Here is a 15,335-nt window from a genome sequence, read left to right on the forward strand (position 1 = left end):
ATGACCGAACGTTTGCTGAAAAAGATTTACTATAACCCCTCAAACCCCGGGTCTTACGGTGGGGTAGCGGGTCTGCAAAGGAGCGTTGAGGAGAAGACCGGTAAAAAAGTAGATGCTGAAAAAATCAAAACCTGGTTAGCGGCGCAGGATGCTTACACTCTACATAAACCGGTCTCAGGGAAATTTAAAAGAAACAGAGTAGTCGTGAAACACATTGACGAGCAATGGCAAGCCGATCTGGTAGATATGTCCGGCTTATCGGAGCATAACGACGGTGCAAAGTTCATGCTAACCTGTATAGATATACTATCCAAATACGCGTGGGTGCGCGTCCTAAAGAACAAGACCGGCGTCGAGGTTACCAAGGCCTTCGAATCGATTCTCAAGGAGAGGAGGGTTCCTAAAAAACTTCAGACCGACGAAGGGAAAGAATTCTTTAACAACAGATTCCAGGCATTAATGAAAAACAATAACATCGTTCACTTTGCTACCGGGACCGGACAGAAAGCCTGCGTGTGTGAGCGGTTCAACAGGACGTTAAAAACCAGAATGTGGAGATACTTCACGGCCGTCAATACGAGAAAATACGTAGACGTGGTGCAAGACCTGGTTCACGCCTACAACCGCAGCTATCATAGCAGCATCAAAATGAAGCCCTCAGAAGTGAACGAGGGAAACTCTTTCAAAGTTTTTAAAACCCTGTATGGATTGTTTGCGCCGAGAGAGCAAAGAAAAAAATTGAGTTTCAAGTTTAAAGTCGGCGATACCGTTAGAATTTCGCGATTAAAACATCAGTTTGAGAAAGGTTACGTACAGAACTTTACGGATGAATATTTTACCGTTTCTGAACGAATAGGGAGAGATCCTCCCGTATACAAACTGCAAGATTACGACGGTGAAAATTTACAAGGAACCTTTTACGAGCAGGAGCTGCAAAAGATTATACTCGGTAAAGATAAGGCTTTTAAAATAGAAAAGATTATATCTGAAAAGACTAGGAACCGAAAGAAGATTTGTCTGGTCAAGTGGGTCGGATGGCCGGACAAGTTTAACTCGTGGATTCCTGCCAAGGAAATCCGCGACATCGTGAAAGGATAAAAGGAGGCGTTGTACTTTTGCATAAAATTATAACTCCGTAATCATGGAGGAAAGCGGATTCTTCGTTACTCTCCCGAGCAACGCTTCGAGAGGCGTATACCCCAATAACAGAATTTCGAGCTACAGGACGCATTTCTTAAAACCTATAGAGTTGTCTGGTGAGTGGGAGGTAGCACTCGCGGAGGTGCAATATCCTAACACGTGGTTCAATCTGCATGAGAAGAACGGCATGGAACCTACCTTTATAGTTAGAAGGGAAGGCGTCGAGAGCAAGAGGTTTTTTATTTCGCAAGGGTATTACGATGACATAAACCTCATCGTAAAGGAAATGAATAAGAAGATGAAATCTTTTGACCCCGAACTAAAGTTAGAATACCGTCCGTTGATAAACAAAATCCGACTTGCGGCCTCCACCAAACCCTATTGTTTGGAGGCTAAAGGTAACCTTTCGCTTATTCTCGGTCTGGCATCCAAACACCTCATGCAGGAAGAGCCGGAGGCACCCTTCCCTACGGATCTTCGCGGAAGGATTTACTCATTGTTCATGTATACCGATATTATACAATATCAGAGAGTGGGGGACAGCTTTGTGCCTCTGTTGAGATGCGTACATATAGGGGGGAATAAACACGATTTCGTCACAGTAACGTATGATAAGCCACACTACGTACGTGTTACCAAAGCTCTCATAAACGATATAACCGTCGAAATCAAATCCGATCAAAATATCGAAGTACCTTTTCAATACGGGAAAGTTATAGCTAAACTTCACTTTAGACCGGTAAAACATTCATTCTGCATTTGAAGAAAAGAAAGAAGTAAAAAAAAATGCATCGAACGAGTTACGGAGATCCTCAGATCTATGTGGACTACTATAAGCATCAAGCCGGAAATGGTCTTCCGGGGTTCCAAGGGTCCCCGGTCATGTATGGGGCGGGACTCGGTGGTATGTTCAAATCGCTTTTTAGGATGGCGGTTCCCCTTATCAAAAGAGGATTCTCTATTGCAACGCCTCATTTAAAAACCGCCGCGAAAGGGATAGTAGGCGACGTGATTAGCAACTTTGTGGCCAAGAAGCAAGAGGGATCGGGACTCGCCGCCATTGCCCGCAGGAACGCTAGGTGTCCTCCCGGAAGACGCCTCGCGTCATCGTATAAAAAACGCAACGTCGTCGCGAGTAAGGTCAAAGTGAAGAATAAAACCAAACGAAGAAGCGGTAAACGTCCTTCCTCCGACAACAAAAGAAAACTGAACATCTTCTAGAACAGCTATGGCCTTTCTACATAGTATGTCGGCCGAATGCGCCAAAACGGAACTGGATATCTTCACTCTGCCTTATACTCAAACGAGTATCGAAAAGTACGCGTACGTGGAAATACCGCCGCTTTCATCCGTTGCAGACGGAGGAGCGCCGATAGATTTTTACGTAGCGGGTAATAGCGACGATTACCTGGATCTCAACAACACTTTTTTATACCTAAGATGTAAAATCACAAACCCTGACGGAACCGACATAGCCGCCGACGCAAAGGTCGGCGTCGTGAACTACCCGATAGCCTCCCTTTTTTCACAAGTGGACGTTATGCTAGGAGACCGACTCATCAGTCAGTCGAGTAATACGTACCCTTACAGAGCAGTCATGGAATGCCTCATGAATTACGGCAAGGACACGCTGGAGACTCAGTTTTCAAGCGGTATGTTTTACAAGGACACTGCGGAGCATATGGATGCTACGGACCCGGCGGGCCGGAACATGGGTCTCAGAAGCAGAGCCGCGTTTAGCGGCGAAAGTAGTCCCTTTGACCTGATCGGATACATTCACTCCGATATATTTTTTCAGGATAAATTTTTACTGAACGGAGTGGACCTGAAAATTAAATTTGTAAGGAGTAAAGACGAGTTTTGTCTGATGAAAGAAGGACAGACGGACTACGTTATAAAAATACTCACGGCTTCTCTTTTTGTGAAAAAAGTCACCGTGTCTCCCGCTGTGAAGTTGGGCCACGCGCACGCGCTTCTGAACGCCACAGCCAAGTACCCCATGGAAAGGGTGTGCATGAAGACCTTCAGTTTACCCGCGGGGAGCCGCGTATGCACCCAAGAAAATCTGTTCCTGGGCCCTCTTCCAAAAACCGTCGTTATAGGAATGGTGGATAACGACGCGTACGTAGGAGCCTACAATAAAAACCCCTTTAATTTCAAACACTACGACACGGAGTTTATCGCACTCTACGTGGACGGAACCCAACATCCCGCTAAGCCTTTTCAACCGAATTTTCAAGCCGGTAACGCCGTTCGCGAATATCACTCGCTAATTCTGGCTTCGGGAAAACACCTTAAAGATCAAGCTCTTTCCATCGGTCGTGAAGAGTACATAGGAGGCTACACATTGCTGGCTTTCAATCTATCCCCCGACGATGAAGGAGGGCAGCATCTGTCGCTGATAAAGTCCGGAAATATGAGAATGGAACTCCGGTTTAAAAATCCTCTGCCGAGGACCATAAATCTCGTTATTTACGCAACGTTCGATACCATACTGCAAATAAATAACCACCGTAACGTGCTCATCGACTACCAATAAAAACGCATGGACACCGGAGAACTTACCGAGGTGATGAGAAGCTGCCGCGCTTTGGAGAAAGTCTTTTCGGGAGTGGTTCCCTGCGACCGGCTACCTAGCATTAAGCTGAAACGCTTTCCCGCCATGTTTGTCGTAAACACGCACCCCAGTCATATGCCCGGGGAGCACTGGTTGGCCCTGTGTCTGAACGACGAAAGGTCCGGAGAATTTTTTGATTCTTACGGTAACCCTCCAGACTACGAACTCTTTCCTAAATCTATTTATTCATTTATGAAAAAGAACTGCAAAGAAATAAGACATAACTCTACACAAGTTCAGAGCTTTGATTCCGTTTGCTGCGGCCCTCACTGCGTTTTCTTTTTATGTCAAAGGGCTAAAGGAAGATCGTTTAATCAAGTTATATCGAATTATAAGGACGATGTAAAAATCAACGATAAAATGGTTGTAGCTTTTGTCAAAAAAATGTACACTAGACTGAATAAGAGATGTTCCGTTACTTGTAATCAGCGAGCGTGTTCCGGCGAAAAGTTTAAATGCTCTGTAAAAGATTAGACGGACGCCATTTTGTCTTTTAGTATTTTTTATTAATAAATTGTAATTACAATGAACAAATAAACGATACAACCGCCTATTGTTGTCTTTATGTCCTTAATCAAAATTCACCCACGCCGAAGAGTTAAAAGCATAATCAGAACTCAAGCTAGTTGAATCAGAACTAGTTGAATCAGAACTAGCAGGGGCGAAACTCGTCGAGTTTTTAATGGTCGACACTTTTTGACGTACGGCGTCATTAGGAATGGTGGAATACGGTACATTTAATGTAGCTACCGCGTGTAGTATTTCATTCCAACCTAGGGGGCGTCTGTTGTCGGGTATCTTGTGGGTAGCCGTGAGGTTTTTAATCAAGTCCAGCATGTGCGAGCCTTTAATCGTTTTTCCTTGGAAAACAAGCTCTCCCTCATCATTCCACGATGCCGTTTGACCCGATTTAGCTATTTTGTCCAGAATGTAGGAGGCGTTTTTTCTGGCTCTCGCCGGTACGTTTTCGATAACCTCTTTTACCATCTCGTCCTTGGTCACGCTTAGATCTACCGGTTGATCCTGTATCTGGCTGATCGGTTCCTTGGGGAGGGATAGGGTTAATCGCGACGTTTCTTCTTCTTCGCCTCTTTTAACGACGTTTAAAAATCTTTGCAAAGCCGCGGAGTAAAGTTTAGCCTTGTCGTAGGGATTCATGTCCGTCCTAGATAAAATGTGACGCATAACCGCGTCTAAATCATTTTCAACGGTCCGTCTTATATTTTCTTTACCCGTCGACGCATTTTTAAGCATATCTAATTGATGTTGAGGAACCAAATACATCTTCTCAGCAGTCTCCATTTTTTTATCCTTTGCCCGATAGCAGGCTGCTTATAAAGGGAACGGCTACGCTGAGCAGAGGGAGAAGGAAACCTCCGTGCTGGTTAATAGCTTTTCTCTTTGTAGCTACAGAAGCTCTTTTATTCGCAAAAAGTTTTATCCACTTTTTCTGTCTTTTCAAAACACGGTACTGTTTAGCGGTCAGAGGAATGTTCCCGCGGAGCAGATTAAAAGCCAATTCGCATATAGAAAGTATGAGTTCCGGTGAAGCTTCGTGTAATATAACCTTCCTACGTCGGGGTTGTGACTTATATAAGGTTTTCAACGCGGGTAGGTTCGTCCTTAGTCGAGCCGACATTTTCTTTCCCGGCGTTATTTGAATTTTTTCTTCTTGGGGACGTACACGGCGGGGTTCTCCCAGGAAAACGCGCTTGACCTAAGACGGAGCTCCTCTGGCGTTTGAGCTTTCAAGTCTACTAATAAATAGCCGTAAGGTTTAGAGGCGGCGTCTTGAAAGCACTCTATAAAGTATTTTGAGTTTCCGGGGTACATTTGACGCGCCAGTACGCTGATCTGCGACTTGTCTCTGGGATTTTTAAATAAAACCATGTAGTTTGCATTCAGGTTGATGGTTCTACTAGTCTTACCTTGAAAGAAAAGATTTTGCACCAAATACAAAACGCTCAAGTTTCTGTGATGCGTGTATTTTGTAAACGCTTTTTCAATCTCGTCGTTTTTGCTGGCATCGTTCATGAGATCGTCCAAAATGAGAAGGTTAGTCCTATCTATAGGAAACAGTTGGTCGTCACACAGAGATTCGGGTATTCCTTGAACAAAACGAACATTTATTTTGTTCATCAAATCATCGTACAGAGGTTGCCAACATGTATAACACCAAACGATATTATCCGGGACTTTAGACATCGTTTCATTACATTTTTCCAACAACTTTTTAATAAAAAAAGATTTTCCACAGTTACTGGGTCCGCAAACTATACAAGAAAATGGTAGCTGAAACCTAGCATCAAAATGCTCCATGACCGGAGACCCAAAAATGTTAAAGCTTAATACCCGTAGGGCAGAGTCCTGAAATCGGGCAGCAAAATGCGCTTATCGTACACGATCCTGAACCTTTTCTGTTGTGTTTTGTTTTTTAGGAGGAAGCCTATTTTATCCCTGACAATCATGTTGCGGGACGTCATTATCTCTCTAGAACGGGAGGGGTTCTTAACGTGTTCGTCGACCAGTTCCGTCAAAGATTTCAGGTTGACTAGTTTATCGTTGGTGTAATTTAACGTGAGCCCCTTAACCTTCATAACGTTCTCACCCTTTAATGTACGGAAACCATACGTTTTTGGCCCTCCGCTGACAAACTCTACAATGCTGTCGCCTTCAGAGAGTTCGCTGGTGAGTCCCCCCAAATAATCGCTCAACGGCGGCATCCAATCTCCGTCACGGGAGACAAACACCACCGAATCTGTGTCTGTGTAAAGAACCCTTCTTTGCAATTTGTCCATGAGCTCGTAAAGCTCCAGTCTGGCGTAGGCGGTCGTGAAAACGCCTATGAAAACGTTTGAGACGCCGGGGTCCATGCATCTGACGTCGGCCTGTCGCCACTGCACAAGCGCTACATCGTCGTTCAAGAACGACAAGTCCCTGACTTTGATGCTCGTTGAAAAAATAAACTTTAAAAACATTTCAGGCTGCGTGATCAGAGTCGTGTTCAGTCTGTCGGGCCGCTGACACATTTTTCCCCAGAGAGAATTTAGAGCTAGTTTAGCCACAGATCTCTTGGCGGGGTTATGCGTTATTTTCCCAGCGTCCAGACGAATTCCTTCATGTTCCTCGTACCCTCTCAGGTATTCCTCCTCGTCCGCCGCACATTTTACCCAGGAGGGGTACCCGCTGCTCTCCTGTTTAGTTTTCAAAAACATTTTAATGTAATCCGCAAACAGGGTGTCGGAGCGTAAGGGGAAATGCCAGACTTCAAAGATTTTCTGCACCACGTAGCCTTTTTCGACGGCTTTGATCACTTCTTGAGTGCACCAAGTACCCGTCAGGGCTCTTTCGTCGTCGCTATGCTCGCACTCCGACAGCCGATGTAGCACGCAGGTTCTACAGAGAGGGAAGGTGAGTTTGCCGTTTACTCTGTAGGGCAGAACAGGCGCCCACAAGCCTCTGGGGGGCAGAACTTTGACTCTGACTATACCGAAATATTGTTCTATCGGTAGGAAGTCCTTGAATACAACCACGGGGTGTCCGAGGGGGTAGGTCTTTGTTTTGTTGACGAATGGGTAGAGAGATGTGAAGTCGTAGTAATCGATCCTCTCCTCGGGTTGAGCCACGTAGTGCAGATTTAACGCGTTGGTCCTCCCCCCAAACAAAGCATCGCGGGGATTTAACCTTTCTGGAAAGTCAAATGATTTCAGAAAACTTTTCACATCCTCGTCGGTCTTTTTCATCTCGCTCCACTCGTGTTCCCATATCGAGGTCACTCGCAGATCGTAAGTGTGCTTCAAGTGTTGAATTCTCGTCTTCGTTCTCTCGAGTAGACTCCCGTATGTCGTACCTTGGGTCAGAGGGTGATGCTCGTGCGAAGCGAAGCATTTATCACAACCGTGATAAAAACACCCTAAAAACTCGTACGCTCTCCGCACGCCTTTGTGCTCGCTGTATCCGTCCACGGCGTATTTACCAAATTTCACTTCCCCACCGTTCAGAGCGTGCTGAATGTTTATCTTCCGCTTTTGCGCCACATACTCCAACCATTGGATAGAAGAAGACGAAAAAGATTTCTGCCCGCTGACGTAATGATCCAACGGTGGAATGGCCAACGTGTGTGGAGAAAGAAACTTTGTTCTAAAGATTTTCATGCACACGCTGGCTATGGTGATGCAACTAAAGGGGTCGACTTGTGTGCTTTCCAAGATCTCTTCCCTGAATATCAGACAGGCTCGCCTCAAAATCTTTACGTCGTTCTTACAGTACTTGGCCATCTCTTTCTTGAATAGAAAGATTCCTCCTTTGACCCCTTCGTACCATCGGAAGAACTCCTCGCGATCTTTGGGCATCATGCTGTCGGCACCGTAGAATTCGGGAGCGGGGTAAGGCCCTACATAGTCCTGATGTTCCGGGATGTTCCAATAGTGTGGAAAGTATCCTTTAGCGTCTGACTCGAACCCCATAGCTTTAGGCATTGCGGAGAGTTTCATAGGCATGAAGCATAGGCTGTCGATAAACCTCTGATTAAACTCGGGGTCGGTAAAACACAGAATTTTGCTGCCTTGTGCTACGATGTTAGGAACTACGCCTTCTTTCACCAGGTAGTTAAGCAGGAGATAGGAATCGTATCCTCTAGCGTTGTGTGCTATGAACATATAGTTGCTGTATGCGGGCTTGCGGAATTTTGCAAAGAATTTTTTGACGCAGTCTTCCCCGGACCACGTCCACGTTTCTCCTTTAAAATCCATGCAACATAAAAAATTTGCAACGTGCACACCCGTCGCTTGATGGCATTCTAGATCGTAGAAGATGAGTTTGTTGCTCCGCTTTTCTTTCTCTAGAGGTTCGATAAAACACTGGTGATTAAACAGTTTATCCATCTTCTCCCCACAGAGACTACAGCTTTGACCGATGCATTTATGAGACTTCTGCCCAGCGAATGATGTTTTAACCATCGTGTTACATTGTGCGCAATAGTACGCTCTTTCGCATAATGTGTACGTAATGTTTTCATTCGTCTTTTTCGACTCCTTGTGTTTGTCATAACAGTACTGAGATCTGCACAGTCTTAGACAGTCCGGGCATTGTAAGAGACTCTTCTGTTTGTGTTTGTGACATTCGGAATCGTTACAGACGCCGCACGCGTATTTACAACTGTGACTCCTGCGGTCATTGTAAGTAGCGTAGCAGTAATTGCAGAAGTAAGCCGCGCCTAGAAGTCCTTTTATGTTTTTTACACCATAGTAATGTTTATCGTGTAAAAATATGAACAAAGTCCGATCATTGGGGATTTCAGAGGTTTGAAAAAATGAATATCCTTTTTTGGAGACGGTACGGTGCAATACTACAATTTTACAGTTGAGATGACTCTCAAATCGATGTACGTCCGCAAACCCGACTTCGTCTTGGGGTCTTAATCCCGCATCTCTCTGTAACTGTTCCGCTATCCTACATATCTCAAAATGACTCCTCCCAGGATTCAACAGCTTAGCGACGCACAGCGCGAAACACAAATTATTACCCTCGTTTAGAAAAACGTATAAATGCTTGAGCTTTTTCCTTACAACTTCGGAATGGAGGAGGCCTGATAATTTTCTCCTGTCCCCACCCCCTCCCCTCGGAGCGTGCACTAATTGAATCACCAAATCAACGGCGTCGCTCATCAACACTTCATGGTTGCTCTGCATAGCTTTCTCGAGAGGTGATAGAAACGAATCTAACGCTACTCCCTCAGAGGTCACTTCAATAGGTTCTGAAACGCTCAGATTAGGTCCGTGAATTTGAAAAATCATGACGTCGTTCGGTTCTACGGCTTCGCGAGCAACGTCTACCATCTCATCTATAATCCCTAAAACGTGGTTGTGAAAATCAGAGAAACTGCTGATGTCCTCTAATGAGGAGAAATTTACTTTCCTTCTAATTTCTGTGTTATTGAACTTTTCCCTCTTTTTAATTCTAATGCTCGGGTCTGTAGCCGCTCCACAGCCTACTTGTTCGGCGTCAATATTGATCATGGGGTGAGAATAATTTGGTCTCTCCTCATCAATTTCAATCGGTACGTTATTTTGATTATCAGAGGTTTGGCTATTTAATTCTCTAAGATATTGCTCTAGTTCTTGGAAACAATCGTATTGTTGTTCTGGTTGTGTAATCTCGGTTCTGGCTTCGGGGCTATGAGCATTGTAATCGATAGGTATTGCCAATCCTCCATTCAGAGAATTTACGGCTTGTAAAACGTGAGGATTTACTGTATGATTTAAATCTATAAGATATTGCTCTAGTTCTTGGAAACAATCGTATTGTTGTTCTGGTTGTGTAATCTCGGTTCTGGCATCGGGGCTCTGAGCATTGTAATCGATAGGTATTGCCAATCCTCCATTCAGAGAATTTACGGCTTCTAAAACGTAAGGATTTACTGTATCATTTAAACCTCTAAGATATTGTTCTAGTTCTTGGAAACAATCGTATTGTTGTTCTGGTTGTGTAATCTCGGTTCTGGCTTCGGGGCTCTGAGCATTGTAATCGATAGGTATTGCCAATCCTTCATTCAGAGAATTTACGGCTTGTAAAACGTGAGTATTTACTGTATGATTTAAACCTCTAAGATATTGTTCTAGTTCTTGGAAACAATCGTATTGTTGTTCTGGTTGTGTAATCTCGGTTCTGGCTTCGGGGTTATGAGCATTGTAATCGATAGGTATTGTCAATCCTTCATTCAGAGAATTTACGGCTTCTAAAACGTGAGGGTTCGTCGCGTCTTCAGGCAGGTTGTGATTTATTTCTGTAAGGCAATGAATGAAGTCGTGTAAATCATAAATGCTTTATTAGTCACGTTGGTTATATATCATGAGTGAACTTGTGTAAATGCTTTATTAGACATGTTATATATCATGAGTGAACTCGTGTAAATGCTTTATTAGACACGTTGTTATATATCATGAGTGAACTCGTGTAAATGCTTTATTAGACACATTGGTTCATGAAAGGGGCTCCCTGACGCTAATAACGGCTTCGTTCATAAGCAAATTAGCTGAGCTTAACACTGCGTACGCGGCAGAATTCACTTGGCTCTGCGTACCGTGGATACGCGCGACTTTCAGATGTTCAGCGGCTGCAAGAGCGTCTCTTGCCCTTCGAATGAGATCAGCAGTCATGAGGTCCTCCTCCTCCATGACATATCGATTCGGTTCATGTTCCTGAAGATGACCCGCTCCGTCTTCCTGATTTGAAGTTGCGCTGGCGGCTAAAGTACAGATGAGTAAACAATCTTACTATCGAATTGTGAAATCATTTTTTCACATCATCATGTTCGGTAAAACATTCAAAAAACTTACGTGACGGAGGAGGTCCTCTGAGCGGTGAAGCATGTTCCCCACTGTCGAAACGCAAAGAACTGGCTTCAGACAGCGTTTCCCAAGCGTTCGGACCCTGTTCAGTAATTACTGACTGAGATTCTAACGCTGGAGCGGGCTCCCAGTCGTTCATCGCTTGATTAATGATGTCATCATCTTTGAAAAAATTTAGACAAATGAGAATAATTTAGTCAAATGAGAATAATAATGATTCAAAATAATAATATTAAAATAAAACATACCCGGAGATGCACGAAAAGGATGTACAATCGCTATATGTTCGACGTCCAGATCAGTATATAATGAAATCTCTTGGTATTCAAATTCATCTTCATTATCTAGATATTATGAACAATAGACATATATTATTTCGGTAGGAAATTATCTGAAAAACATTTCAAAACCTGAAATCTTTTTTTTATAAAATCATTACATTAAATGGTCGCTAGATGGCAGTGTAGGATAACTAATGGAAGAATGATAGAAGTTTTCTGTGAAAACCGTTCTCAGAAATCTTTTTATGAAATCAATACATTAAATGTCCGCTAGAAGGCAGTGTAGGATAACTAACGAAAGTTTTCTGTGAAAACCGAGGTTCATTCAATATGCTCTTTGAACTCCTACATTGCATGGAAGACAGTTTTAAATGTAACGTTCAATCAATATGCAATTTTAACTTATTGTGTTACCTTATTATACATATAATTATACATATTATTGTGTTAACTTATTATAACGTTAACTTATTATACATCATTTGTGAAATATAGTATAAATGTTTAAATGAGTACATTTAAGGTTTAGCTACGTTTTATTACTTTCATAATAATACTATAGTAATTTAATACATTCAAAATAACTCCAAAGTCTTACCTCCTGCTCGAGACGCGTTCATATTAAATGTCGGCTTGCTTGCTTGGACGGGTCCTGGTCACGCGAGTGAAACATCTAACTTCCTACGATGCTAGAAGCACCTTTTTGTACATTTCTTTAACGTGGGGGAGATGTATTTTGATATATTACTCTGTGTGTGTGTGTCTGTGTGTGTATGCATGCGTGTGTGTGTGTGTGTGTGTGTGTGTATGCATGTATGCATGTATGCATGTATGTGTGTGTGTGTGTGAGTGTGTGTGTGTGTGTGTGTGTGTGTGTGTGTGTGTGTGCATGTGTATGGGAGACCTGGGTATATGCTCTGTAATCAGTGACAGGGGTTAATTCATTGGAGAAAGGCGCCAAGGTCATATAGAGAATGTGTGCCTGAGACACCGAGGACCCTCAGAGTTACAGCTTTAAGTCAGTATGAGGCCTCTCTCAGGAAAAAATGGTTTGTATGGACAATACCACCATAGACTGCATGGTGACTCCTCAAGGAAACGTTCCCCCTCTCTCCCTTTAAATGCTCGTGCGCTAAACACGCACCCCGGATTGGTCTGTTGAGATTGCCTCCTCATTGGTTCATCAGAGTTTTGTTAACTGTTTGAAGTTACTCAAAGTAAGCATGCGCGGTTCTGTGTGTGTGTGTGTGTGTGTGTGTGTGTGTGTGTGTGTGTGTGTGTGTGTGTGTGTGTGTCAACTAGAGGTCAAAGTCGTAAATCACTTTTTTTTTAAGTTTTGGAATATGCCGTCCTATAATCTCTCTGAGGTCTGGCCCTTTAAGCAGTACATCATTGAGAGACACGTTGTTACACTGCGCACTTGAATCAAACACTATTCTGATTTTGTCTGGCTTTTGAGGGTGGTAAATGCCAAAGCTCGGGAGATACCAGCATTCTTGGTCTGGTGCAAGAGGAGGGGCAGATTCAGCATGACCCTTCCTGAAGATTTTCTCCATGAATTCCACATAATGCTCTTTCATCACAGTTTTCTTTGTCAGTGTTTTCCGGAGTGACATCAAACGACTGAGAGCTTGTTCCTTGTTGTTGGGTAGAAGCTGTCTTGGGAAACGAAATGGGAGTGGAGCCACCCAGTTATTTCCCTCATCTTTGGTAAATTCTTTATCCATAATGTTCAAGAATAACGCATCTTCAACCGAGAGTGCAAACTTCTCATCGTCTGTAGTTTGCTGGAAAAGACGTCTACCTACCTCTGTGAAATTCTCTTTAATGTGGACCACATTTTTACAGGGAGAGAGAAAGCTGTGTCGGCCATTACTGAAAACATTAGTCTTGAAAGAGTTCACAGTGGGTTTATGAGCCCCTGAGAGGCAAACATCTCCTATGATTACCCACCCTAAATCCAGGCACTGAGCATAAGGTGCATCGTGAGGGCCATTTACCTGACTGCGGACCTTGTGAGCTCGAATGATGTCTCTCCCCAGGAGGAGAAGAATATCTGCTGATGGATCTAGTGATGGTATCTGTGTTGCTATTGGTCGCAGATGGGGGTGAGCGGCGGCTGCCTCTGGGGTAGGTATCTCATTTCTGTTGTCTGGGATCTGGTCACATTCGGTGAGTGTTGGCAACGGCATAGACACCTTTTCATTAATGTGCTCAACGATAAAGCCATTAGCTCTGCGCCCTTTTGTGTCAGATAAGCCAGTGCACGTTTTCATAGTGTATGGGAGTGCGCTACCTTGTACACAAAAAATATCAAAAAAGGCAGACCTAGCCAGTGACACGTTGCTTTGGTCGTCTAACATTGCATACATTCTTCTCTTTTCTTTTGGGAATGCTCTGGGATACACATTAACTAAGCAAATCTTTGAGCATGACTTTCCTTGGAAGCCTGGTCCGCATATTTCTGTACAACTGGATGAGGTAATTGTGGAGCTTGGTGAGCCAGACTCCTCACCACGACTCTGTGGTGTTGTATCAGAGTCTCTGAGTGACCATGGGGGTGGTGATCCTCCATGCATGGCTGAAATGTGACCACTGCTATTGCATTCGGAGCAATAGATAATGGCTTTACAGTCCTTTGCTTGGTGACTTGTAGATGAGCAGCATTTGTAACAAATAGAGTGTTCTTTAAGTAACCTCTTCCTTTCATCTAATGTTTTCAGTCTGAAGCCCCTGCATTTGGCCAGTGAATGTGGCTTCCGATGTATGGGACATTGCTTGTCTGGACTGAGAGAAAGCAATACAGCATCCTTGTCAGTTTTGTTAATGTCTGTTTTACTTACTGCAACAGGAACTCTGAACTGAGCTTGTCTTCTTGCTGTCTTTTCAACTTTTGGCGATAGTGTGCTGTGAGCTTGCAACATGAAGCTTGGATCTGTTTTCATTTCGGCATGGTCATTGACAAACTGGACGAAGTAGGAAAAGGGTGGATAGACAGCGTCATTGTCTTTTTTGTATTTTGACCCCTGTCTGACCCATGACTCTTGTACACTGTAAGGAAGTTTTTCAACTATTGGGTTTATTCCCTTTGAAGTGTCAAGGAAGCTAAGGCCAGTCAAGTAGCCTTCGTTTTTTGCATATTGTAACTCAAGAAGGAGATCCGCTAGCTCCTGCAACAGGTAAGTGTCCTTGTTGGAAATCCTTGGGAAATTCTCTAGGCGTTTAAACAGAGATGCCTCGATTACCTCTGGAGAGCCATAATTCTTATCGAGCCGTTGCCAGAGACGCAGAAGACCAGTCTCAGGATTGTTCACGTGGACTGCTCTGATCCTCATGGCGTGTTGGAGTGACTCCCCACCGAGCCACTTGGTGAGTAAATCAAGCTCTTCGCTTGCTTTGAGGTTGAGACCTTCAGTGGCATTAAAGAACATAGACTTCCAGGACAGGTAGGTTTCTGGCTTGTTGTCAAAAACTTTGAAACCTGCTGTAAGTAGATCACGGCGTGCCAGGTAGGCTGCTAAGTCTGAGATTTCAGTTCGTGGGGCCTGTGGTGGTCTGTGCTGGAAGGGTGGTTCGTCTGACCTGATGTGCTTGGATGTTGAATTTGGCTGTCCTCTGGTGGTATCTGTAGAGCATTCACATGGGTGTGGAGAGGCTGGAAATGATTGCAGATTGCGAGTGTTGCTTGAGTCAACCCGTTGTTCTGTGTCAATGTTTTCTTTGCTTTTAACATCATGACCGTTGTGAAAGTGAGTGTTAACATATTCCTGTGTTCGTCTTATGGAAGGAGGTGTAGTAATAGCACCGGGTTCACGACCTCGGTAGATTGAAGTGTTTCTTCAGCTGCAGCCTCCCATACTTGAGCTGCAGCAAGGGCTGCTTCAGCCTCACCCTCTTCCTTCAGAGCGTTCAGTGTTGCCTCAATGCGTGCCTTTTCGACCTCCATGT

At 43.9% G+C, this 15,335-nt stretch overlaps 1 protein-coding gene across 1 annotated transcript; it reads left to right on the plus strand.

Annotated features, from left to right (window-relative positions):
• The first annotated feature begins 2,386 nt into the window (after nucleotides 1–2,386).
• On the plus strand, nucleotides 2,387–3,679 carry LOC143492623 (uncharacterized protein F54H12.2-like). Its single transcript, XM_076991010.1, has one exon. It carries the CDS (start codon nucleotides 2,387–2,389, stop codon nucleotides 3,677–3,679), a length of 1,293 nt encoding a protein of 430 aa, XP_076847125.1.
• Nucleotides 3,680–15,335: the final 11,656 nt, after the last annotated feature.

This window comes from Brachyhypopomus gauderio, unplaced genomic scaffold (assembly GCF_052324685.1).
Source record: "Brachyhypopomus gauderio isolate BG-103 unplaced genomic scaffold, BGAUD_0.2 sc80, whole genome shotgun sequence".
NCBI lineage: Eukaryota > Metazoa > Chordata > Actinopteri > Gymnotiformes > Hypopomidae > Brachyhypopomus > Brachyhypopomus gauderio.

Coding starts and splice junctions, on each gene's coding strand:
- LOC143492623 (XM_076991010.1), top strand. CDS start 2,387: ATGTCGGCCGAATGCGCCAAAACGGAACTGGATATCTTCACTCTGCCT.